Consider the following 26,949-nt stretch of genomic DNA (forward strand, 5'->3'; position numbering starts at 1 on the left):
TTAGAGTGGCGCCAGGCGGGGCCGCGCCCCGGGACGCCACAGGGCCGGATGCCTGTGACGCCATCGCCGCGCGCCGCGCGCTGTTCAGGCCCGAGGTCCCTACCGGCCCTGCACGCCTGCGCGGCCGGAAGCGCCTCGGTCTCCCAGCGACGCGGCGCTCGCCTGTGCTAGCGGCTCCGGTCCGGCACGCGCGAGGGGCTGGCTGCCATGCCCTGGCTGCTCTCGGGTCCCCGGCTCGGGCCCGCCACCAGGAGCGCCCGCCGCCTCGCAGGTTAGAGCCGAGCCGTCTCGGCCTGAGGGCGCGCCGAAGGAGAAACTGAGGCTAGGATGGGGTGGGGGGCGAGCCGGTCTCCAAGCTCCCCGGGAGTCTGGAGAGGAAGAGAAGCCGGAATGGGCCTGGTGGACTCCGGAGCGGTAGGGGCGGGAACAGAGAAGGGCAAAATCGCGGAATAAATGCTATCAATTCTCGAAATTATTACGGCCCCCGGCCCGCTAAGAATGAGGCCGGAGCGCCAAGGTGATCGAATGGGGGGCGGGACCAGCCCCTGGAGAGCAACCCCCAAAGAGAGTTGTCACTCTTCTAGGGAGGATCTGGGAGCGCTGTCACCTTGAGGTCACACAGCTTTCCCTCTGCGAACACTTAGAGGCAATGGAAAGTGGGGCTAAAAGATGCTGGTCAGGAAAGTGTCCCCCAGCCTGATCTGGCTCAGGCTCAGAGGGAAACGAACGCCCCCAAGTGTGGTTTTCTATTCTCATGCATGTGGGCACCGTCCCCTGGCCTCTGTGAGACTCTTCCTGTCCCGGGCACCGACCAAGGATGTCCAACCGAGCCCCAGCTTTGTTAGAGGCCAACCTCCAGTTTAGTCACACAGCAAAAGCCGGGAGGGCAGACAAAAAAGTCGCTGTCTTCCGAGGGCTCCTGGTCTGAGATGGGGGCCGCTGAGCCAAGGAGACCTGGAGCTGGAGCAATCGAGCTGCCGCCAAAGAAGTAAAGAATGAGGGTCGTGGGGTGGCCAGAAAAGATCTGGTCCCCTGCCAAAAATAAAAACCTAGCGATGGTCAAGGAACAAGCTCTCCTGGTCCAGTGTTAGGCAGTTGGACAGGGGTGGACAGGCTGTTCTCCATCTGTGGAGCGAGCTCCACTGCAAGAGCTTCCTCCCAGCCTTGTGATTTTCCCTATCCCCTTCTTCCTCTCTAAGGTCCCTTGTAGCTTAAATTGTACTCTTTACTTTCCATACTCTGCCCCACAGCAGGCCCTTTGGTCCCTACCCCACCTGCATTTGCCACTGAGGTGCCACCTTCATTTGACTTTTTGGTCCGGGGATTAGAGGAAGCCAAGTCTTGAGTTTATCCATATGATTTAACACAGAGTAGCAATAAACAACTCCTTTCTGTGACACTTTAAGAATGAAAAAGAACCATCCTTAGCTGTTTCAGCCTACAGGAAGTCTCCTGGCTCTTAGCCTTGGGCCACCAAAACCACACAGTTCTTCGTCTTTGCTTGTCAGCAGGTGTAGAGAGGCTGTGGCAGAATGCTGCCATCATGGTGCTGAGCCAGTCCTGGGCCACTGGCATTGTTATCTATCTGTTTTCCTGATAAATCTAATGAAGAAATTCTTGGTCTGAGAGCGGGGGGAGAAGGGCGCTAGACAGTGGAAAACTTTCCCTTATGATAATGTACTTTGCTTGGAGTATAAATGGATGGAACTTAATTAAACTTAAGAGTAGAGAAGTTTTGTTCTTTTTTTCTTATTCCAAGGCTGGGCACATCTTAGACAATCAATAAATGCTCATTGACTAACTGTTATCCATTCTTGTGACATATTTATTTTTCTTCATGCTCTCTTACTCTTTCCTTAGGATGCACACCCTGTTCACAGAGGAGGTTCTCCCTCCAACTTTTTCCCGAGAGAAAGATTCCCAGCCGCTATCTAGGCCAACCCAGCCCCTTTACACACCCACACCTTCTCAGGCCAGGTAAGGATGCCTCCTCTTCCAAGGAATAATCTCCCCAAATGGGTATTTGCTCTACAACCCAAAAAGTAAAACCCCATGAATTCATACTAATTGGAGGTGGGGATAAGTTTTTGTGAAAAGAGAGTAAGTCACATCAGATTTTGAAAAGTATAAAACACATTGGTAGCTTGAGCAGCTAAGCTTTTCAGTGGAAGATCTTCTTGTGGGATGGCTTTACTGAATGAATGGATGTTCCCAAAAGCCCTTTGAGAGAGAAGATGGGGAGGGGTGGACCCCAGAGCAGATGGACAGACAGATATCAGGCAGATATAAAAGGTTCCTTGGAGCTTGTTCCTCAGCTTTCTCCTGTGGTACAGCATATTTGTCCAGCGTTCTAGGCTCTGGATATTGAGTCAAAGCTGAAACAATTGGGCCTCGACAGGAAGGCCCTAAGGCCTCCATAGACTGGAGGCCCCAAGCTGAACCTGAAAAGGAAGACGCTTTCCCCACACACATACACCCTGGTTTGGGGGGCGGGGGTGATTCCAGGAATAGCGTCAGAAATGAGCTTAATGAGCAGTGGAAAACAGCATGAGATCCGATTGTGGCCCCTTCTATGTCACGTCACGTTATTTGATGTTGAGATGGATGTGTTGGGCCTACAGGAAGCGAGAGTCCCTGCTTGCAAGGAACTCCGGTTTGGCAGAGAGGAGGCCTGGCATATCCCATGTGCTTGTTAAGGCTGCGCCTGCCTTCTGTAAAGCTTTCCTGGGGAGAGGCTGGGCTGGGCTCCAGCTGGAACATTGGATGTACAACCAGTGAGACTAGAAGAGAGTTTTGTGGTCTTACCCCAAAGGGCCTTTCCAGTAAGAACGTTCTAAAACATTTTCTTGGTTAGTGTTTGTTTTGTTTTTGTATTACAATTAACATCATCCATTGGCACAGAAACAGCATTTTTTTTAATGTTCATGTTTTTGACTACTCAGTTATATTTGTTGATTCCCCCTTTAGGACTTGAGCTTCTTGAGGCCAGGAATATTTTCTGCCTTTCTTGGTATTCTCAGTACAGTATCCAGCATACCATAAGTGCTTAATAAGTGCTTGTCGATTGGTATTAGATCCCGCTTTGTTACTCCTTTGAGTCTCCTCTTTACCATCTGTGCACAATAAGCATCTGGCCTGATTGTCCCAAATGCTGATCACTTCTTGGGGCCCTGGAAGGCCCTCCCTTTGCTGTTGCTGCCTCTGGCCTCCCCTCAACTGTTGTACATTACAAACGTTGGGTACATAGCTTCCCAACTGGTAGGTTGTCCCCCTGCTAGGATGGATTTCACACTTACTCTTGAGCAGATGTATGACCAGGTGAGTGAAGTCAGCTGCCTCTGGAATCTTGTTTTGATTGCTTCCACTCAGCAAATGGCACCAGGTGCATCTCAGAAAGGGCTAGCCCTTTGCTGATTATCACTTCATCAGACTGGAACTCTTTCTGGGAAGTCTTCTGAGACTCAGAAATTACAGCTCACCACCCAAGAAAGAGTTGTCAGAGTCGGAAGGTGGGGTAAATGGTTGTTGAGCTGCTATCAAGTGAATTCTTCTTTCCACTCCACACACACACACACACACACAAAAATGGAGATGCTTTGATTTCTTGTGGCAAATGACTTCAGATGGTGAACTGTGTTTCCTGGACCCTTCATTTAATAATCAGTCATGTTGGCAAGGTGACACGTGTGGATTAGTTTTTCGTGGAGAGTCCATCGGGCTTGTTGCTGCCCTCTGCTGGAAGGAAGGGGTCGCATGGTGTGTTTCAGGGACAGCACAGGCCCAGAGCAGATGGGAGCCTGGGAAAATCATCTAGCTGAGGGTATTGCAGAGGCATCCTAGTCCCAACCCCCTCTTTCCTCCTATTGACTTGTCTTCTGTCGTACTTCAGAAGTACGGTATCTGGAAACTTTGAATCTCTTGGCATGGAAGAAAAATGAAAGTGTAACAGGTTTTTAGTGTTCTTTCCACATCTAAAATCACATTATTAGTTTCCATAGAGTGGTTGGGGGTGGGATGGTAACAAATAGCTACTTCTCTGTGTATATCCTTAGTTAGCTCCCATGGCTGACATAAGGTCCTGTTTGGCATTTAAAGCCCTTCGTGACCTGGTGGCCCCTTCCCACCCTTCCATTCTTTTTACTCTTTATCTGAGATCCAGGGATCTGGTCTCCTTGTTTTATCCCTGAAGGTGACACTCACCTCCAGGCATTTTTTTTTTTTTTTAATTTGGCTGCCCCTTGTGACTGGAACTCTGTCCCCCTCATCTCTGCTTTTCTGATTTCTCCGGCTTCCTTCAAGTCTCACCTTCAGTTAGAAACCTCTGAACTCCACTCCCACCTTCAGGCCTGTATCCTCTTGCTGATTTTCTCTATGTATTCTATACATATTGTTTGTACCTTTTCACTCCCATTAAATTGTAAGTTTCTAAAGAACAGGGACTGGCATTGGCCTGGTTTTATTTTCCTGGTGCTTAGCATAGTGTCTGGACCATAGGAGATAAAAAATAGACAGTAACTGACTCACGTTCTTTGTTACTAGAGATCATATTATCTTGACAAATCTGAAAAAATCAGTAGTAGTCACTGAAAGGTCAAAAGCAATGCTAGTGCTCATCTCCGAGGTGGTCCGTGTGCTGCTTATCTGGCCCCATTTGGATGGTCGCACAGCTGAGGAGCGGCCCTTTCTGAGAGGTTCCTCCCCCTCCCCACCCCCCCCTTGCACATCAAGGGTCTAAACTATGTGAGAGAGAGGGGAGCCAAGGAGGATTCAGGAGAGGTTCCCTGAACCATTAGCTGAGACAGACTTTGCCTTTCTGCAAATGGTAAATGGAATTGGAGCTAGCCTAGGAATCAATGGTAACAGGAAAACAAGGCGTTTCCCTTTTTAGGGGTCCACATTTATTCTTTATTCTTCTGACGAGGTGATAGAGGTCATTCTTTGCCTTAGTTGCTACCTAGCCTTAATCACTGAGTGGGTATTCAGTCAAGCTGAGCTTAAAAAGGCCCAGGCCTCCCACTGCATTTGGGGCCATCTCCATTTGTCCTGATCTATGTCGGGCCACTAGACCCAGCTGGCCCTGGGAGGTGGGAAGGGTGGAGTGAGGCAGGTGACCTTGCACAGCCCTGCCTCCTACATCCAGTTCCCCTTCCAAGACATGGCATCCCCTCCCTGATGTGCTGGTCCTCTTCCAGACCAACAACAATCAAGTTTATCCACATCTCAATGCACGTGAGGGATTAGGGGGAGTGGCCCAGCTAAGTTCCAGCTCTTTAACAGCCCCTGGGTCGTAGTGACATGGACCACATTCCCAAGATTGTATCTGATCATAGCATTGGACAGCGTAGAGAGACCGGAGGCCTCACGTGGTGCTTAGGAAGTCCCTGTTGTCCGATTTGTGGTCATGGAAACTAGAGGCTTCATTTTGCCAGAGATAAGAGGGAAACTAGGGACTCTACGCGACCAAATCCTTCACTTGGGTCTCTTAAATGGAGGAATTTTAAAATTACATGGTTGCCCTTCACCTCTCTCCTCCTCACTTGTATTGATAGGTCAAAGCTCCTAAAGAGACATGATAAGAATCAGATTCTGAATTTTTAGGGTTTTTAGGGGCTCTCTAAAGGTCATAAATAATAATTAAAAAAAATAATAAAGGCTTATGTCTCTTGAAAAAGCCTTTCACTTGTCAGAAAGGGGAAAATGGAATCAACAGCAGGCTATAGATCTGTTGGCCACCAGGGGTCAGCATGGAGTCAGGAGGGTCCATGTCATGCTCTTGGGACTAGGAGCAAACTACTTCCACCTCAATTTTTTCATCTACAAAATGGGGCATGTTCTTTTTCCTGGAGAATCGTGCTTCTTTCCTGCTCTCCTGACCTTAAACGGCCATCTTCAAGCATGGATTGTCATTCTCCAAGTACCTGCCATTCCTTCGCTAAAAGAAGTGGAAATCTTTTCTACTAGTTTTTTTCCAGACAGATTTTCCTCTGTTTTAAGTCTTAATTGAAGAGTGGTTATTTTCATGTTTCTCAAGAACAGGATTCTTGAAAATGAACGGTAATACTGAGAAGACACATATAGCTCAAATGCAGTCCGATTTTTTTCAAATGTGGACTACGTTTCAGTATTACATTTTCAAATGGCTCATTGTTCTGTTGGTGGAAGAAACCTTAATAGTTTTTTTGGCTCCTCTCCCCTGTGGTAGTTTTCTGTTAAATTAAGCACATTATAACTACTTCAAAAGCAGATACAGCAAAAGTTTGACTATGCAAAATGATTAGAGGAAAAAAAAAATTTTAAATCACCCAGTATCAAAGAGAGTACCATTTAAAGTCTCGCATCACAATCTCTCTGGTTCAGGCTCAGAATGTGTTTAATAAAATTTGACCCACCTTACTTCAGGATACATGAGCAGGAAACAGTTGTTCGGAGAGGTTCATACCTTTCTCTCTCTGGATTGTCATTTCTCAGGCAAAATCAGAAGTGACTTTCTTGCTCCCGTTCCTTTGGGATTCCTGGAGAGCCGGCTGGCTTGAGAGCTCTTCCCTTCTGCTGAGGAGGTTTCTGAATAGAGCACCTAGATTGGCTAAACAAGTGTGGTCATAGTCTGCATCACCTGGTGGCCCCTACTTGCTTCCCTGACTTTGGTTTCTTCATACTTTAGAGCCCATTTATGATTTGATAAGGGGGGATAATTCCTACTCGGCTTCGGTCTTATCAGCTGGACTTCATCCAACAGCAGCGTTGGGACTTTGTCTGTCCATTGTGCATAGTATAAAAATGGCCACATTTGCCTCAAAGGTTCACATTTCTTATCTTTCATCAGCCTTTTTTCTCCTTTTTTTCCTAAACTTTATCATTTTTATTTTATGTTTTTAAATGGGAAGGGCACAGTTAATAATCCCTTTGGACCATAGCCACCTATTTCAGTGTAGGCCTGTGCTAAAATATTGAACTATGCTAGAGGATTTTAGTGGGGCTCTGCTCTGCCTCTGATCAGCTTGAGTGGGTAACTTTCACAGCCTCAGTTTCTTGTTCTGTATAATAAAATAGATGATCCTTTAGGCTCCTTCTAGTTCTGATGTTTGATAATCCTTTCCAGACATAAATATGTGCTTAAAGTAAACATAAAGATATTAAAACTGTGTCTCTAATCCTTCCTTAAATTTGGTACTCCAGCTTTTGACCTCTTGCCTTTTCTTTCTCCAGCACTTAGTAGCTGAACATATTAAGTGCCGATATCAATGCTTTGCTGCTTATATGATCAGTTCTGTTGCTAATGACAGTCCTAGGATAAGGGAAATTCACAGATAGCCCAGAAGCCTCTGTATTCTCCAAGGTGACTCATCTCTTATAAGTGGGTGGTTCTCTCCAGGTCACAGAATAAAAAAGCTCAATGGAATGACCAGGAGGCAAAGAGGGATGAGAAGGAAAAGGGGGAAAACTTGAGTATTTGGACAAATCCTGAAGTGCAGAGCCACCATTTGCAGGGCCAGTTTGGAGCCCTGCATTCTGTAGTGCAAAGTCCTCTGGGTCCCTGTAGTGACAAAGTTCATCCTTTGGAACCAGACATAACGATTAGGAGGTAAGGGCAGGGAGACAATCTCTTTTTCAGGCTCGTAGCAGAGCCTAAGATATCTGGGTGAACCCCTAAGGAAGCCCATGGGAGAGAGGAGACCACCTGACTCTCCTAACTCCTGCTGTTGAGCGGGCCTGGCCCTTGAGGCACATTATCCAGTTGTCTCAACTTCACTTTTCCCCAATTTCCAACAATCTCCTCTAGTGTGAACAAGCAGACGTGTTTTCTTCTCCTGCTGGGGGCTTGCTTGTCCCCATCTCTATGACAACGCATCTCTGTCTTGCTTCCATCTCAGGAGACATTCACTGGGGGGAAGTGACTTTTTTTTTTTTTTTTTGAGCAATCAGCATGTTTTTAACATAGGAGAAATGAAAATGGAAAAATGAAATGGCTCTGAGCATCATAAAGTCCCCTTTTGCAGCTGAGGAAATGGGGCCAGAGACGAAGGGACTGCCCCAGAATCCCCCAATAAGATTGGGGAGAGGATTCGAAGCTCCTTGTCCTGGGCCCCATCCCCAATCCCATGCTGTGTTAAAACATGTCTGATCTACACTACGTTTCTTCTCTGATGACAACAATGACTCACATTTCTCCCATGCTTTCCTTGAGATAACAAGGAAATATGTTGTTATGGCTCATGACCCTGCATCTTCCTGATTTCCCCCATCCCCACCTTCCCACCAGTCACTTTGAATTGTACTGTCTTGCTGCTGGGTGACCCTGGGCCAGCTACTTTACCTCTTTCTGCCTCAGTCTTCTCATCTATAAAATAGGGGTAATGGTCATATCTGCCCCTTGGGGCTGCTGTGAGGTCAGGTGAAATGATCGGTAAAGGGCTTTGCTGGCTGTTGTGCCTGCTTCTGGTGACGAAGCTCCTTGTCTCCATCGGATGGCCCACTGAGCCTAGATGGAGCTCCAGGATGACACGTTCCAGGTGCCATCGCTGGGAATCTCCGTGGGGAGAAGGGGCTGCTGCCAGCTGAAGGGCATGACATCCCTGGTTATGCTCCTGTGCGGTTGTGGTGGCCAAGAGGGGCAAGAAATGACCCTGAAGCCCAGGGTGGAGACGTGATGATGTTGCCTTCAAAGAGAGGAGATCGTGAGCAGGCCAGAGGGCAACTTCCTGTGACATTTTGTGGTTGGTTATCCTTCCTTCTTGAAGAGACCCACGATGGCAGGGGCATAATGCCATGGCATGCCAGTGAGTTGGATTTAGGTGAGGGAGAGCTGTGTGAGGGCACTTGCCTCACTTTCCCCTCCAGAGCCCTCTGGGTCCAGTGGCAGGATAGAGATCAGGACTGGAGATGGCCCTGGATGCAGTGGGAGAACCTTGGCTTTTTTGAGCCTAGGGCCTTTAGCAGGTCTCAGTTTGACTGGGGCCATACCCATTCAGTGATTAGGGCTTGGTAGCAATTAAGGGTTCTGATGGTCAAGGGCCCTGCAGGGGCATGAAGAGGGCTCTGCTGATTCCATCAGTAGCTGTTTGTTTAGCAAGACATTGTGCCCAGATGTGCAGAGGTGGGGGGCCCAACAGGCGAACCCAGTGGAGAAGTGTAAGGAAAATCTAAAAAGATGACTTAAACTGGGAAAGGCCCCATTGAAATTGGGTTTTAAAGGGTAGATAGACATTGAGCCAACCTGGGGAGAAAGGCCAGCCATGTGTAGCTCTATTCACACACACACACACACACACACACACACACACACACACACACCCCTTTATCCAGAGGAGAGAATTTGGTCTGAGAGAGGTCAGGGGGCACAAGTAGGAAGCAGCTGGGCTAGGAAAACCCAGGGCCAGTGACTGATGGAGCTGATGGCCTGACGGGCCCCTCCAGCTTAGGCTTTCTGATGGCCTTAGGAAGGGAGGCACATGGGAAAGTCGGAGGTAACACTTCTCATGGCGGGTGGCAGTGGTGCTGATGGAGAGAGGGGTATCAGAAGGGGATGCAGTGTAGGGGAATGAAAGTATGGTCCCCCCTGGGACCAGACACCTGTAGGAAACAGCCTGAAGCCAGAGAGCTTGGGTTCAGATTCCACCTGTGATATGTCAGGGCAAACCTCCCAGGGCCTGTCATGTCTCCTGGAAAGGAAGAAGTCAGTGGCTTCTGATGGCTCTCACACTAAGGCCCATGCTCATTGCATGCTGCTCCCTGTGGCTCTGGTGGGTGATGGAGGACTCTTTGTCCTCTGGGTAGGTGCAGTTTCAGGCCTCCATTCCTTGTCTCTGAAATGATGGGGCCGACTCCTTCCCTGGCTCGTGACCTCCTTCTGTGACTTATGGAGGAAACGGCGTGGACGCATTGAGTCCTCAGTTGAAGGTGCAAGACAGTGGAGAGAGGAGGAGGAGGAAGAATTCTGACCCCAACCCTCAGTAATCTTCGTAGCTTGGCCCACTTGCGAGATAGAAGTGAGGAAATGTTCCTGGATTAAAGTCCTGGGAGGAAGTAGGGTGGGTTTGATGCCCCGTGGAGCAGTGGTTAGAGTGCTGGACTTGAATCCTTTCCTAGACCTGCTCTGTGCCTGGTTCTTGGTAGGATAGAAATGTTAGGGTTAATGGCTTCAATCATGTGTTGCTGAGAGAGACAGAGAAAATGTGATTAGTCTTGAGGAAATGTGGGGCGTCTTTTCCTTTGTTGCTGGAGTAGAGAATGGAGGGAGAACCGCCCAGTGCACCTGAGTCACAGGGAGTTCTCTGGAAGATGGCCTTGTCGTGGTCAGTGAAATCAGAGACTTGGTCAGGTCTGATAAATAATAAGGAGATGGAAGAGGTGTGAGTTTTGACTGGGAAGAAGGAAGCTGGGGATCAGCCCCTAAGAAATTCATCAAGCTATTGACAGAGCCGGTTCCATCTGCTGCTCCCCAAGCTATAAGAGAAGTTGGGAGCTGAGAAGCAGGGCCTGATGCCCCCATCTTGTTTCTGGCTCTCACCTTCATTGTCACTAGCTTGAGCCAAGTTCAAAGGTTTTAGCCAAGTTTGTTTGGTTCGGCCCAGCTCTGAGGAACTCCAGAACCTGATTGTTCTATCCTTACGTCTTCCTCAGCTTTCTTGCCCTGGGATTTTTGATCTTTGCTTTGAGGGATTTACCACCTCCTTCCCCCAAGACTCTGGTCAAGAGTCTGAGTTTCTGGCCCTTGCTGCCAAAAGTTTTCCCAAATTGATCAGTGCCTCATTGCCCTTGGTATCGGACAAAGCATTCTCAGATGCCCTCTTTTCTTTGACCTTTCCTTTCTTTTCTAGGGGTTAGTCTTTTCCACCATTTGCCATAGCCCGGGATGTCTTAACTTTTCACAGGAGTAAGTGTTACATGCTCCCTGGTATATAGGTATATAAAATAGGTACACAAACTAAGCCTTTACTGGTAATAAATCATAACTTCATGACCCCCACGTTCATTTAGGAGTCCCCTTATGGGATTGCGGCCCAGTAAGCAGCTGGGCCCTAGATTACTCTCCTTCAAAGAGGCCATGAAGTACACAAAATATCCCATCATGGTCCCTTCTCTTAAACTTCATTCAGCGGCTGGTAGTCCTCGGTTTCTCCCAAATTCCCGCTCCCGATCCGTGAGCCAAGGGCAAAGAGAAGATGCACCCTGGTGACAACCAAGGACATTTCCTGTCCCTTTCCTCTGTATCTTCTTTCCCCAGAGAATGGGTCACTAAGGTACAGGTATCAGCATTTTTAAAGAAACTTCCTAGAAGTGATTCCCATGCGGGCAAGGGTAGGGGCAGAGCGGGGGAGAGGGAACAAGGGGGATGCTAAGGAAGACTGCTCAGTATTGACTTGGGCTACCTTGGGCAATAGTCAGATGGTAAGCTAGGTGATGTCATCAACTGATAGAGGAAGCTAAGCTGAGCACTTGGGTCAAAAATGAGCCGGTGGAGGCCTTTCCACAAATGGACTGCAGGGGGAGTTTGTGCCCTTCCTTGAGCTGTAACCAGCCAGCCATTAATTTAAAACGTAAAGGAAGCCTTCCGGGACATCCCCATTGTTAGTCTGTAATCATTTCTCCGTCCCCATCCCCATCGGTTTGGTTGGCTTGGGAGCCAGATGTTGGGGGCCACATGATTGTACAAACTATATTGGTGGTTGGGGGGGGGGGGTTGAGTATGCTAATCAAGGCAGACAGCTTCAGGGAACTCGGGAGGCTCCCCACAATATCTAGGCCATGTTTTAGCCCTTCAGTCATGCTACAAGCTAGCAAACCTGCTCCCAGAATGTAAGCCTCTTCTCAACCAGACAATTTTGGAATTTAGAGGGAAATTGGAGTCTTGGTAAACCAAGGCATTTTGGTATGATATTGAGCCTGGTACTTTGGGCTGGGGAAGGGCCATTGCCCATCCTCTGATCTTTTCACAGATGTGTTGGATCCACCTTCATCCTTGAGGATGGAGAAGGGCTGGCCCAAAGATGGAAAACCTGGGCACTCTCCCCAGCCTCTGAGGCGTTAGCAGAGCCCCATGGAGTACACTGGGGAGCTTGTGTGTCCTTATCCTCAGGCCGTCTCATCGGTAAAATAACTCCGCATAAACACACAATCTTGTCGTTTGTCATCCTTAGGCGAGGTGACTCCAGGACTGTCCCAAGTGGAATATGCTCTCCGTAGACACAAACTGATGTCTTTGATCCAGAAAGAAGCCCGAGATCAGAGTGGGACAGACCAAGCGGTGGTCTTGCTCTCTAATCCCACCTTCTACATGAGCAATGACATCCCCTACGTCTTCCACCAAGACAATAATTTCCTGTACCTCTGTGGATTCCAGGAGCCCGACAGTATTCTGGTCCTTCAGAGCCTCCCTGGCAAGGAGCTGCCCACTCACAAAGCCATGCTCTTTGTTCCCCGGCGGGATCCTAGCCGGGAGCTCTGGGATGGGCCACGGTCGGGGGCTGACGGAGCCGTGGCTCTCACTGGCGTGGACGAAGCTTTCCCTCTGGAGGAGTTCAAGCATCTGGTCCCCAAACTGAAAGGTACCAACAGGGGCCTGTAGGGATGTTGGTGCTAGAGCCCCTCTTACCACTGGGTCACCATTTTCCTTGGGGATCCCACTGGATCCCTCGCCACCTTTACCACCAAGTCACCATTTTCCTTGGGGGTGGGATCCCTTGCCACCTAAAATCAAGTTTCTAGTAGATCTTCTGTGGTCCAAAGGACTAAGACTGTCCTTTCCTAAGCTGGAAACTTAGTGGATGGTGTTTATTCTCCTCCAGAGGCACCTGTAAGGTCCTTAGCCCTTCCAAATGGAAGACACAAAAGGTCAGGATTTCACCCTTTTTTCCCCCTTGAGATAGGGAAGTGATCAGCCTAATTTTTTGACAGGATTAGTAAACAAAATGCAAGGTGGATAGAATAGAGCTTACATGCTGTCTGGTGCCTGAGGGCTCTAAAAGCTGTCTTAATTAGGCAGTGAGTACTTGTACCCTGAGCCAGGCTTCCTGGCTTTGGGTGCAAACCTGGAGAACCTGCTCCCTCCCGACACCCTTATCCGTTAGGTGGCTGTGTATTAGAGCACTTGCTCACAGTTGGCGAGGACGCCCCACCAGCCTCCTGTAGACCTGCCAGTCAGGCGCCTGCTGGGCGGGGCTGGAATGGAGAAAAGGGTCCTCAGCTTCATGCAGGGGGAAACCTGGTCACAATCCCTCAGAAAAACTATTGGAAAAGCTGGCCCTGTCCCCGCCCCTTGTCCTGGGAACCTAGCTCTCCACCCAGAAGGGGCCACTTGGCAAGGGCGGCCGGCGCACTGTCCTCCGAGGCCTCGGCCCCTCTCTCTGGGTTTGCTCCAGACAGCGTCTGAGTCCTCTGGGATAGGCTGAGGGGAGGAGCGGCTTGTGCAGTGGCCCCTTGCTGTGCAGCCCGCCGCCACGGTTTGGGAGAAGTATTTCTCCCAGGATGATGAAAGGCTCCTCCCTGGAGTCCGGACAGAGCTGCGGCCGAACTCAGCCTGACCACCCCCTCCCCCCGCCCTGGTCCTTCGTGCCTCCTGCCCCTTTCTCTGATGGGGAGTGAGTGTTTGTGTGGTGTAGGGCCCTGCCACATCCCAGGCCCAGGGAGCTTGTGTCATTTGACCCTTTGTAATCCTGCCGTCTTTCTGCGACTCTTCTCCTTGCCTCCGGTTTTCTCGGGTTTCCTCGGAAGCGGAGACAAGTACAGTTTGGTACGACTGGTCCAAGCCCTCGCACGCCCAGCTGCATTTGGATTTCATGAAACCTGTGACTGAGGCCAAAGCCGGGAGCAGGAACAGGGTGCGAGCTGTCCGGCAGCTGATCCAGCGCCTCCGGCTCATCAAATCCCCCTCGGAGATAGCGCTCCTGCAGGCCGCCGGGCGGCTGACGTCACAGGTACGCGGCGGGCCAGCCACCAGCTCTGCCCGGGGGTATCTGATGATGCGTGAGCCAGGGTCTCCCACAAGAACTTCCGGGAGCTCCTGCTCGGGAGGCCCCGAGCCCTGGGGGGACAGCCCAGGTGTCCCCAGTCTCTCAGCTTCAGCTGAAATCTGCCTGCTCAGATCTCCTTCGTAGTTGTGCCCTTTTCCTGTGCCACATCTCCCCATCTCCAAAGAGAGCATAGACTCACAGAATGGCAGAGCGGGGAGGAAAACCCTTCTGATGGCAGGAACCCCGACTTCCCTTGTGGGAGCTCCACTCCAGGACTGAGAGACGGGAGCCAGGGGGCTTAGAGCTCAGCTGCTGCTGCCCCATCCCCACATCTTACAAACCAGGAAGCCGAGGAAGCTTCTAGGAAACGAGAGCTAAGGAAGGAATCCATTCCACACGATCCACACCACAAGGCCTCCTGCAAATGCTTGAGGAGAACCTGAGGTGGGATTGAAAATCACATTGGAGACATAGCCAGCCCTTCATCAGGGACCGGGGGCAGTGGGAGAGACATCGCCAGCTGTGTTGTTCACAGATTAGGACACACATGCTGCTTTAAACTAACAAAAGGGAGGGCATTCTGCTGGGAGACCTCGGGGGGCTCACCTTCTCCCACCACATCAGCTGTAGCTTCAGGGCTGCTACCATCTAGCTTGTCTTGGCACACAGAGCAATCCCCAGGCCCCCACAGAGGGACCACGAGCTCCCCCATTGACTTTACTCTCCGGCCTCCATTTTGGCCCCAGCCATGGCCACTGTAGTGAGTCACTCTCTCTGCAAAGAGATAAGATGGAGTCCCTAGTCAAGTTCATAAACTCTGTCCTTTTGCTGCCTCATTACCTCTGGGCAGGCCGCTGTGGGGTCCATCTCTTGTGAAGTCTTGGGAAGATTATGGGGCCATTAGGAGAAGCGAGGGGTCCATTCTGGAGCACGGTGTTCTTAAAGACACCCACACGGCCTCACCTGGCTTCCTCCTTTGATGATTCTTTATACATTAACAGAGAGTCAGCCCTCCCCGAGAAAGCTTCAGTGATTCTCATCTGGTGATCTCTGTGAACCAGGGTAACCTCTGAGGAGCTGTGGTAACATCCAAGGCCTTCCCCATGCCAAGCCCAGCCTTATTTCTGATCTGATTTCTCTTTGTTCCCTGGGCTCCAACCCCACAGGACGGCCTGTTCCCTGAACTTGGTGTGTTCTTCCCCATATCTGACTGTGCTAAGCCAGCCTCCTCACTCTTCAAGGCCCCGTTCAGGCTGTGCCCCCACGAAGCCGCCTCCTTTTTGGATGCTTCCTTTGCTGGTGCCCTCCAGAGATCTGTCTCCATCTCTCCTTTGGTCTCATGTCCCGCTACTGCTGCAGTGACCGAGGTGTGGGGCAGGAACAGTGTTTCCTTGGTGTCCCCATCCCCTAGCATATTGCCTGAAACATGGTGGCTGCTTGTGAAATACTAGTTCAGTTACGCAGTGGTGGATATGAATCCCTTAGCTCATTTGATCCCCACCATGAGGAAGGAGATAAGGTCATCAATACAACCAGCACGTTAAAAGTGTAATGCTATTCCTCTTTTACAAGATAAAGAAACTGAGGTTTATAGACTTATTTTAAACCACTCAGCAGTTAATTGTTAAAAGTAAGAGCAGAGCCAGGTTTCTGACCCCAGGCTTGCTGCTTTTTCTGTCCCACAGCAGGGGTGCACAAGGCACCTCTGGAAGGGAACAGTTTTGCCTTCTCAACTCTGACTCAGCCGCCCATGCTTGACTCCCAATATCCCTTTTGGGCCTGAGAAAATAGAAGGACCAGTTTTTGGTATTCCAGTCTCTAGGTCAAGAAGTGTGGATTGGATAAAAAAAAACTCTGTCCCCTTTTCCTTTGGCAGGCTTTTGTAGAGACCATGTTTGCTTGCAAAGCCCCAGTGGATGAAGCGTTTCTTTACGCAAAGGTAGGTATTTTATTGAAATAAGGGATTGTTGAAGAAGAAAAGCTTTCTTAAGGAGTTAGCAGATAATCTTGAGTTGGTAGAGAGTGCCCAGGGGGCAGTCCTTGAAACAGGAAATATTGGAGAGAGAATGATCTCGGAACCAAGAAAATCAGAGCTGGGAGGGCCTTAGAACAGGGTTCATCCTCCTTTTGCAGGTAAGGAGGTAACACCTCTGAGCTTAGGAAGTTCTATGCATCCTCAGAGCCAGCAGCTGCATGAGTGTTCCCATAAGTGGCCATTGTATATTTGGGCAAGAAGAAAACATGTTGTTCTGACAATGAAGGCTCGGGGGGCGCCCGCCTAAGCGGGCACGCTGCCCTAGCGTCCTGGGGGCTGCTAGAATGCAGTTCGTGATGTGATGACTCACTTGCCCACAGCTCTCACTCCCCCATAAGAGTAGGCTGGTGGCCATTTGAAAGGCTGAAAAGGTCACAAGGCGTGTGTGCGTCAGCAGGCCCGGCGCACCGCTGTTTAAAAAATAAGCTGGCGTGGTGCTGCAGTACCTGAATAGGAGTCCGGCCTCTCTCCCCCAAGGTCCATAATTGCCCTCATTATGCCCCTCGATAGAGTTGGAGCCACTTGTGGCCTTCGCAGAATGCGGCCCATAGAAAAGGAGGCCCGGAGGGCTGATTATAGGTCTGGCAAAGGGGCCATTAAGAGTCCAAGTTCTGCGGCTTAGAGAATAGAACGCCGGGAAGTAAGCAGCTAACGAGCTCTTAAGGAAGGAGCTGGCACTGAGAAAGCTGGAACCAGGCAAATGACCAGGCAACAAAAATGGCCTGAAATTGGAGGGGAAGCAGGTGAGGCTGCAGAACACAGGCCACAGCCCCTCTCCTGTGGCGCCCCCCTCAGGGCAGGGGCCTGGCCCGGCCTTCATGGGATTGTGCATGTTGTAGTCATGGTAAACAGTCAGACAAAGGCCCACCTTCAGGCACGGAGGACCCCAAGGCCGGGTCCTCATTCTGTCTCTGCCTTTTGCAGTTTGAATTTGAGTGCCGGGCTCGCGGTGCAGACATCTTGGCCTACCCCCCTGTGGTCGCGGGGGGGAACCGGTGTAATACTTTGCACTATGTGAAGAACAACCAAATTATTAAGGTAAGTGGGAACGCTTCCTGCCCCCCCCTCACTCACACACACATTGGATGGCCTGCCAGTCTGAGAGGACTGTGGTGTAGAGACCCAGGCCTGGCAGAGAGCTTCACTCAGCACCGAGGAGCAAGGGGAAGCTGTAGTTTGAGCGCTGCTCCCATTTTGTAGGTGCCCCCAGCACCCAGCTCATGGGGCTCCGAGCCCTGATGGTCGGCTCAGATGGTTCTCATTCCCCAGAACTGGGCCCAGAGATTCCCTCGACCCCCTCCCAGCATGTGCTGATCCACCTCCGTTTTTCACCATGTTAGGCGACCCTTGTCCTGTTGGCACATGTGGCACTCTCACCTCGCAGGCAGCAGCCACCAATGCTCCTGCTGCTGGGCAAAGGTCACCTCGCCCCTCCCTCTGGCTAGCCCCCCTCCACCTTGTCTGCACCCAGGGCAGAGCGGAGATGCTGTTCTCTGGAAGCTTTGGTTTTATTCTTTAGAGTGGCTTAAACACAACAGTGCCGTGGAGCCAGCCACCCCACTGCTCGTGGGTGCACTGAGCTCCAGGATGGGGTGGCTGAGGTGGCTGGTCACTCCCTCCGAGGGCAGCACAGGCTGTAAGGAGATGGCTGCTCAGACCCTGAGTGAGGGGGCAGTTGCCCATCCTTGCAGATAGGGTGGGCCAGCTTCTCGTGTCAAATCCACTGCTCACTTCAGTTAGGGACACCAAGGGCACTTCTCAGGTTTTCTCTCATTTTTTTTCCCTGGGATTAAGTGACTTGCCCCAGGGTCACAAGGCTAGTTAAGTGTTTGAGACCAGATTTGAACTCGGGTCCTCCTGACTTCAGGGCTAGGGTTTTGTCCACTGTGCCACCTAGCTGCCCCTCTCTCGGGGTTTTCTCAAGGGGTGCTGGCATCAAACAGCCCCAATGCCCAGGGTCACTAAGAGGAAAAGACTTCCTCTTTGAGCCGGGCCCATGGGAGCCCAGAGTCAACTTCTGCCTCTGGTCTGTTGGTCTCCTCTCCCCCCTGCTTAGGTGAGGAAAAGAAAACCAAAAATGCAAAGGGTAGGCAGGAAGGCAAAGACAGCCTGTGTAGATGATGGAACACGGGGGGCTGTGGACCAGGCCCCGTGTGAGCCACATGATCCCTTCGGGAAGCGAGAGGGCCCGGAGAAGGACTAGATCCCCCCTCGTGTGTGGGAGAGAAGTAGCAGAAAACTCCACAGAATGTGTCTGTTCTTGGCTGGGCCCAGGAAAGATTCTCCTTCCTTTAAATCGGGCCCATCAAAAGGGAGAAGCAGCACAAACTAAGTGCAGAGCACTGTGCTGGTCTCCCGCCACTCTGCTCGTTTCTCCGCCCCTGCAGGATGGGGAGCTGGTGCTGCTGGACGGAGGCTGCGAAACTTCTGGCTACGTGAGCGACATTACCCGGACCTGGCCTGTCAATGGGAGGTAGGCCCCAGGACCCGGATGGCGCCAGCAGGAAGGCTCCTTGGAGGTGCTCCCCGACAGAGGGCGGCTTGCAGTCCTGGGGTGGGCCAGGGGGTGGGGACAGAGCAGAGTTATTGTCACCAGGCTGGACAAAGTCAGAGACCTAACCCCGCGGGCCTTGCCCCTGTCCCAGAAGGGGCCCCCCTTGGAGCCATTTGGCGCCGTTCACAGCCTTTTGGGACATGGACTCACATGTCACTTGGGGAGTCTCACTCCCACGCATAGGAAGCGTATTGCAGCTTGTCCTCAGGGACATGGAGCACAGGGAGACTTCCCCTCTGTTAGCACTCATAGACGTTGGTGGCGAGGCTCTCCTTTGGAGGCGCTGAAAGCAGACCAGTGGTGTGACGCTTGGTCATAGGATCTCAGCAAGCATTCCTTACGCACCTGCTGGGTGCCAGGGGCGGCACAGGGCGCTGCAAGTTCAGAGACATCCGTGCCCTCTTGCCCTCCAGAAGCTCCCTGTATCTGGACCTGGGTCTGGGAAGCATCAGTTGTTCTTCCTGCTTTTACGAATGAGGCAGTTGAGGCCCAGGGCTTTGCCCGCAGTCACATCAGTGGCGCCCCACAGTGAGAGGCCCAGGTTTCCGGCCTTTCCTAAATGCCTCATCGCCCACCAGCCATCACTGCTATGATGGCGTCCCCACTCCTCTTCAAGCTTTAATCATTTCTGGTGCCCTGTGTTTTCCTCCGTTCCCTTTGGTGATGGTAGTGAGCCTCCCTCCCTTCTCTGCAGGTTCTCCGCAGCCCAGGCAGAGCTCTATGAAGCTGTGCTGGACGTCCAGAAGGCGTGCCTGGCCCTGTGCCGCCCCGGCAAGAGCCTGGAGGACATCTACAACCACATGCTGGCCCTGATCGGGCAGAAGCTGCAGGAGCTCCGGGCACTGAGCAGCCACCGGGCCAACGGCACCATCAAGGTACGCGCCCTCACACAGGGCACCACCTCGGGAGACTGCAGACGATGGGAGGCTCATTAAGGACCAGGGAAAGGCTCCTTCTTGGGGAGCCCATGGAGAGACTATTACCTGGTGCTGCCAGCAGGGGGCAGCCCCATCTTCCACAAGCCCTTCATCCCTTACCAAGATGGTGGTTTGTGGGCACCTAGCAGAGGGCCAGAAAAGGGCCGGGCACAGGTTGTACAGATTTCTTTGCGGTGAAACCGAAAGAGCTCACAAATTTGTGCATTTATTAAGCACCTATTGTGTCCTACCAATGTGCTGAAGGCCACCAGAATTAATATTGTTCCCTTTTTGGAAGGGAACAAATCTCACACAAATGGAATTTATTATAAACTAAAAGACTCTACTTGGGAGAAAGTTGAAGGTTTTATCAAGGAAATGTTACAGATGGAAGATCTCCCTCTTCCCCAGAGTTTCCCTGAACCATTTTTATCTGAAGACAAAAGTCCCAAATTCCTCCCAGTTTAGGCAACTTAGTAAACAGCCAGTGCTTTGCTGTCCATGCAAGAATCTTTGTCTTAGCTACTAGCAAATGCTTAGCATGAGAACCAAAGGGAGTGATTTGAATGAGAATAACAACCTCCATCATAAAAGAGGGAAAAGGAGCCACATGTTTGTGGCAGCTCTTTTTGTGATGAAAATGAATAGATGCGCATCAGTTGGGGAATGGTATGGCATGTGGGAGTAATGGAGTATTATCATTTTATAAGAAACAATCAGTAGACTGATTTCAGAAAAGCCTGGAGAGACTTACATGAGCCGATGCTGAGTGAAGTGAGTAGAACCAGGAGATCATTGTACATAGCAGTAAGATTATGTGATAGTCAACTGTGATGGGCTCTTTTCAACAATGAGGTGTGATTCAAGGTTATTCCAATAGACTTGGGATGGGAAATGCCATCTGCATCCAGAGAGAGAACTATGGAGACTGAATATGGAGCAAAGCAGAGTATTTTCACTTTTTTTGTTTGTCTTTTCTTATTTTTTTTCCCTTTTGGTCTGATTTTTCTTACACAAATTGACAGATATGCTTAAAAGGATTGTATAAACTCTTATCAGATGGTTTGCCTTCTTGAGGAAGAAACAGGTAAAAGAGAAGGGAGAAAAAATTTGGAATACAAAATCTTACAAAAATGAATGCCGGAAACTATCTTTACGTGGAATTAGAAAAATCAAGTGCTGTTGAGAAAAAATTAAAACCAACTCCCTCCTCAAACTTGAAGATTGGCAGGTTTGAAATAACTTTTATTTCCTAGTAAATAGAAAGAATCAGCATTCACTGTAGTTTTTGTGAGCAGGGAAGATTCAGAACCAGAGGATAATCATCTGTAGATTTCTGCCAAGAGGGCAAATCTGGCCTTTGAGCCTGAACAGAGAGCCTGGGACTCACTGAGTGATCCAGGGGAGAGTGTGTGTGAGTGGGTGGGTGTTCCTGGAGGAATCAGTTTCATCTGGGTTTCAGATGAGTTAGGACTCCTTGTCAGGAATGCTAAAAGTGGGGTAGTGTTTGGACCTAAGACAAGACACAAAAGACAAGTAGTTAGAACTAAATGTTGTGCAGGGGCTCACAGTAAAGGTTGGAGCCTTGTGGCAATCCAGGATCACAACAGGACCTCCGAGAGAGAGAGAAAAGGGGGTGGGGGAAGGAAAGGGAAAGAGAAGGGAGAGGGAGAGGGAGAGAGAGGCGGGAGGAAGGAAGAGGAGAAGGAGAAGGGGAGGGAGGGAGAGAAAGAGAGAGAGAGAGAGAGAGAACGAGTGCACGCACGCACGCGCGCACGCGCGCACGTATGCAAGCACTCTGGAGGGTAGTGGGCATAAGGGCTAACTCTTCAGAAGACAACAGTATCTGACCACCTGGGGAAACTTGGCCACCTGATAATTAGATCCCTTCTGGGTATTTTGACTTTGCTGTTTTTTGTTTTTTGTTTTTTTTCCCTGTTAGCCTAAAATATCTGGTCCTTTGTCAGGGAGAGAAAGGGCAGAGTGTGAGTTTTTAATTTGGGGAGAGGTGTTGATATTATTAATTTTTAATTTTTCAAAATTTTTGTTTAGTTCCAAATTTTCTCCTTCCAGTCAATTCCAAATCTCCACTTGCCCACTCAGTGATAAGCAGTAATAGATACCATTGTACATGTGAAATCATGCAAAACATATATCTATATTAGTCATGTTAGGAAAATTTTTTTAAAGGAAAATCAATTAGTTAATAAAAAGATGCTTCAAACTGAACTTAGAGTTCATCAATTCTGTGTCTCTATAGGAATAGCATTTTTCATCATGGGTCCTTTGGACCAATTATCTTGAGTCATTACTGATCCAAATAGCTAAGTGAGTGGTGGTTGATCATACAGTATTGCTGTTAACTGTGTCCAGTGTCTCCTGGTTCTGCTTACTTCAGCTTGCTTTTGGTTTATAAAAGCCTTTCCAGGTTTATCCGAAAATATCCTACTATATTTCTTTCTTTTTTTTTTTTCTTTTTCTTTTTCTTTCTTTCTTTCTTTCTTTCTTTCTTTCTTTCTTTCTTTCTTTCTTTTTTTTTTTTTTTTTTTTGTTGCTGAGGCAATTGGGGTTAAGTGATTTACGCAGGGGGTCACAGCTAGGAAGTGTAAGTGGCTGAAGACTGAGGCCAGATTTAAATTCAGGTCTTCCTGACTTCAGGGCTGATGCTCTATCCACTGCATCGCCTAGCTACCCCTTGTCATTTCTTATTGTACAGTGGATGGTATTCCATCACAATTATATGCCACAACTTATTCGGCCATTCCCCAGTTGATGGACATCTTCTCAATTTCCAACTTATTTGCTGCTATATTTTTGCATATGTGGATTTTTTTTTTCTTTTTTTGATCTCTTTAGGATACAGACCTAATAGTTTCTGGGTCAAAGGATTTGCAGAGTTTTCTAGCCTTTTGGGCATAATTCCAGATTGTACTCCATATTTGCAGCAGTTCACAACTCTACCAGCAGTGCATTCGTGTCCCAATTTTCCCATCTCTCTTCCAGTATTTATCATTTCCTTTTCTTGTCATCTTAGCCATTGTAAAATGAGGTGATACGTTGGAGTTGTTTTAATTTTCATTTCTCCAATCAATAGCGATTTAGATTGGTTTTTTATATTGATGGCTTTGATTACTTCTTCTAAAAATTGTTCATTTCTTTAGTTATTTATTGATTGGAAAATGGCTTATTTTTCTTTACTCGTTGCCACAGTTCCTAAGGAAGACCTTTTTTTAAAAAAAAATCCTAGTATCTTCATTGGATAAATGAAAATTTGCTTTGCTGCCTTTTAGAGCAGCGGGTTTCGTTGGAGTTGTTTTAATTTTCATTTCTCCAATCTAGCAATTTAAAGATGTTTTTTATATTGATGGCTTTGATTACTTCTTCTGAAAGCTGTTCATGTTCTTTAGTTACTTATTGATTGGAAAATGGCTTCTTTTTATTTATTCTTTGCCATAGTTCCTAAGGAAGACCTTTCTTTCTTTCTTTCTTTTTTTTTTTTTTTGGAAGACCTTTAAAAAAAAATCTTACAGTATCTTCATTGAATAAATGAAAGTTTGCTTTGCTGCCTTTTAGAGTAGCAAGGAGTGTGGTCCTTGGATGGAATTAAGCTAGGCACACTTTCCTTGGGAATGGGACAAAAAGCTGTTTGTGGCAGCCCAGGATCTCCCTTCCCAGGGAGTCTTGAATAGAGAGATGTGCAGTAAATTAAATCTGGTGGGAGCCCCTGGACTCTCTCCTAGCAAGCTTAGAGTTTCCCTCAGAGTCAGCTCATGTAACGGGAGCTATCCTGTGACTCCTAGGTCTAAACATCAGTCTCTGCAGGGAGGACAGTTCCCCCTTCACTGGCCTAGTCGTTTCTATGATGATGACCCAGGACTTTGCTCTTCTAGGCAGCTCGGAAATACTGCCCCCATCACGTCGGCCATTACCTTGGTATGGATGTCCATGACACGCCGGACATGTCCCGCTCGCTGCCCCTCCAGCCCGGCATGGTGGTCACCATCGAGCCAGGTGAGAGCAGCTTCATTACGCTTGGAACTTGAGCCAGGTGAGAGCAGCTTCATTACGCTTGGAACTTGAGCAGACTCGGAGCAGAAGGTGCTTGGAGAGCATGATGAAGTGTCCTTCCCCAAAGTAGTCATCCCCCTGTTTGCTTTAGGCCAGGTCTGCTCCCAAGGAGCGGAACCCCTGAGATGGCATTCTGGAATTCCTGTGTTGCTGGCGCCATGAACCTGGGTCTGGAGTCCTAGGATAGAAGGCCAGCTCTCAGGCCGGTCTTCATTACATGCAGCCGTGGGGTGTCTGTGCCCATCAGGATGGCCCCGGGGGGGAGGGGGTGCATCCAAGGCCATTTGCTCCCAAGTTTCTCCTTCCTGGCACCTCACATTGGGAAGCTGGAACAGCTCCCTATATTCTCTCCTTGTCTCAGAGTCTTCACCAGGCCCCCATTCCCTCACCTGCCAAAATCTGAGCTCAGAGGGGGAATCGATGACCAGGAAAAATAGCCCCCTGCCAGTGGGCAGATGAGGTCTGAGGATCAGTTACACTGCAGAGGGCAGAGGACATCAACGGGAGGTGGCCAGTAGAACAAAAGTCTTTGGCCTCCAGGCCATTGCTCTTTGGCCCTTGCTGTTCAGTGGGGGACCCCCTCCTTCCCTCTGTACACCCACCCCTTGCCTGAAGCCCAAAGACCCACCCTGCTTCTTGGCCAGGCCAAGCCCTCCCCCGGGCCTAAGGAAAAGTGCTGGGGACACTCATTAGCAACTCTTGAAGCTGGAGCAGCCCAGGAAGGATTCCACCCATGCTCAGGATCTGGAAGTCCTCTCCTTTGTGGGGCAGAGCCCCTTCTGCACTTGTTCTCTTTGCCCGTCAGAGCTGTCCTTGGTCTTAGACCTTTTGTGGGCCGCCACCAGTCTTAAGGACATTTTTTCTTTTTTGTTTGTTGGTGTTTGGACCAGCATATCTAGCTGGTGAACAATAGTCCTTAATGCTACCTTGGTTTTCCATCTTAGTTCTGCTAACAAAGAAATATTCAGGAACATCTATACACATACAGGTTTCTGGAAATCTCCATAGACAGATCCAATATACCCACCAGAAAACTTCTTAAAGCTTCATTTGCTTTGGGAAAGGTCCTTCAGAAGTTGTATCAGCCATGTAATTGAATTAACTTTCTCCGGACTAACTTGTCTCTTCCCCTCATCTAGGTTTTCTTTCCTTCTTCTTCTGGCTCTGTGAGCTATTGGGTTTCTCCCTTTTTGGGGGGGCCACAAGCTGAAATGTTGGTACTTGGGTTTCTCTGTCACCTTTATAGCAAATTACACTACTGCCCATGATTTTGGGAGGAGGATGCTGTGGATTTAATGTAAGAATTTAATGGATTTAATCCGCCTTCATCCAAAAATTCTGGAGATCTGTCATTGACCATATTGGACTTTGCTGCCAACTTTTGGGGCTAAAAACACAAATCCGCCATCTTGATCCAAGCATTCTTTCTGATTACTGGAGGTTTTCCTCCAAATTTGACACCCACCCACCCACCCCCATCGCCACAGCAAATCTATCAGCATTAATCTCTGCTTAGCCCCCCAAAACACAAGTTCATGTGCCTCCCATGCTAGCCCACTAGGCCCTTCCCCTGGAGCGAAACCACTTTCTAAATGAAATGCTGAGAGCATTGCTTTCCAGGAAGAACATCAGCCAAGAGACAGAAGCAATACATCCCTGCAAAAAGAAATATGATTTCTCAGTGGGCTGTCTTGGCCTCTTGAAAAGCAAAGTACCTCATGGATAACCTCCTAAATTCTGAAGGCCCCATAAGCCGGCAGTCCTGGGCAGACTGCTTTTCCTGGAACCAGATTAACTGTTTGACACTTGGCAAATAGTATATCACTTGGTCCTCTCTATAGCTCTAGGAGTAAATGCTGTTTTTATCCCCCCCGCTTTACAGTTGAAGAAACTAAGGCAGACACTTAAAGCGACTTGTCCACAGTCACCCAACTAGGAGTTGTCTGAGGCTGGACTCAAACTCAAGTCTTTCTGGTACCAAGCCTAATGCTTTACCCACTGTGCCACTCCGCTGAAGAAAGGGGCCCAGTTTAGCCATCACCCTTATGTTCTTTCATTAACATCATAGGATCTTTGCTTGACTTCTTCCTTTATTGTTCAACTTTCAGTATCTACAAATGCTTCTTTTGTTGTGATTTTTTGTTTAGTCATTTTCAGTCATGTCCGGCTCTCTCTGACCCCATTTGGGGTTTTCTTGGCAGAAATAATGGAGGGGATGGCCATTCCTTCTCCAGCTCATTTTATAGATGAGGAAACTGAGGCAGAGACGGTGAGGTGACTTGTTCAGGGTCATACAGCTAGGATCAAAGATCAGATTGAACTCGGATATTCATGTAAGGGGCTCTAGTCACTGTGCCACCCATCGGCCTTTTATTGTGTTAGACTCTGCTGGGAAGCAGAAATCCTTATTGAAATATTCCATTTGATGTAAATTTCAGTCAATATTATTAGGCTTAGATGACAAGAGATTTTGCCAGCCTAGCAGGTGAGAAATACCCTTGCCCTCCCTGCGGAAAGATTCAGGGAGGGGCTTGTTGGGCACCTCCTGTGGCACTGCCCAGCTCTCTGCTGCCACACATCTCTGTGCTTTCTCAGATGCCTCAGAGAGAGGTGTGACTGTCTGATGGGTCACCTGATGTGGGCATGTAGGGAGTGAAATCTGGGGCACTGCCGTGGCTGTAGCTGCTGTCAGGAGCTCGCGGGCCAGTGACCTCCACCTCCAGCCAGTTATGAAATCACGGGTTGGAGCTGGAAAGGCTGGCGAGCTCAGTGCATCCAGCCTTGTGCCATCCTCCCAGCCTTGAAGCTCTTGTGCCAGCCTCTTTGGTGGTGTGTCAGAAGCTAAGCTCCTCCCACAGTGCCTGACCCGGCCTTCGTTGTGCTCCATGTCGGGGAGACGAGGACCTTCCAGGGAGGGGCTGTGTTGAATTTGCTTTTGCTTCCTTTTGGTCTGATTGTCCCACTGAGGATATCCCCTGGAGGCTGTGGAAGGGAAAATTTTAAAGCTATCTGATGGAAAATTTTCCATGGCATGGTGGAGCCCTTGAATTCATACCCTGTGCTAGATCTTCGCTATCACTCTTCCCCCATAGTTCAGCCCATTGAGACAGTCTTTCAGAAGTAAAGTTCTAGGTCCCCAATGGTGCCGTCACCCACAGATTCTCTGCCTCAGTGACATCCTCACAAAGTCACTGGTCAGGACCTGGGGGGCTTGTTTACTGGGCAGTGGAAAGGAGCACAGCAAGAAGGGAGAGGCGGGAAGTAGGATTGTCCCCTGGCCTATTGGGAACATGCCATGAACTTCCAGAGCCAGAAGAGGAGCATCCCTAAGCTGCGCCCCTGGGCGTCACTTGTTCTAGGGGAAGATGGGGGCAACATTGGTATTCTCAAAAGTTTTCTTTTGTTCTCCCTCCCCGGTGGAAAGAG

At 49.3% G+C, this 26,949-nt stretch overlaps 1 protein-coding gene across 4 annotated transcripts in view; it reads left to right on the top strand.

Annotated features, from left to right (window-relative positions):
* The window catches only part of XPNPEP3 (X-prolyl aminopeptidase 3), a 32,053-nt gene that overhangs the window by 1,322 nt on the left and 3,782 nt on the right, over positions 1-26,949 (top strand). The window contains exons 1-9 of one of the 4 annotated variants that reach the window (XM_051962103.1): positions 117-271; positions 1,861-1,977; positions 12,138-12,545; positions 13,711-13,913; positions 15,826-15,888; positions 16,909-17,022; positions 18,372-18,457; positions 19,233-19,413; positions 23,346-23,466. In XM_051962103.1, the coding sequence (XP_051818063.1) occupies positions 208-271; positions 1,861-1,977; positions 12,138-12,545; positions 13,711-13,913; positions 15,826-15,888; positions 16,909-17,022; positions 18,372-18,457; positions 19,233-19,413; positions 23,346-23,466 (1,357 nt within the window). In that variant the 5' untranslated portion in view covers positions 117-207. Of the gene's footprint in view, positions 1-116; positions 272-1,860; positions 1,978-12,137; positions 12,546-13,710; positions 13,914-15,115; positions 15,471-15,825; positions 15,889-16,908; positions 17,023-18,371; positions 18,458-19,232; positions 19,414-23,345; positions 23,467-26,949 lie in introns of those variants that run through there. The other 3 variants (XM_051962101.1, XM_051962102.1, XM_051962104.1) reach the window with 3 other exon arrangements.

Source organism: Antechinus flavipes, chromosome 5 (assembly GCF_016432865.1).
Source record: "Antechinus flavipes isolate AdamAnt ecotype Samford, QLD, Australia chromosome 5, AdamAnt_v2, whole genome shotgun sequence".
NCBI lineage: Eukaryota > Metazoa > Chordata > Mammalia > Dasyuromorphia > Dasyuridae > Antechinus > Antechinus flavipes.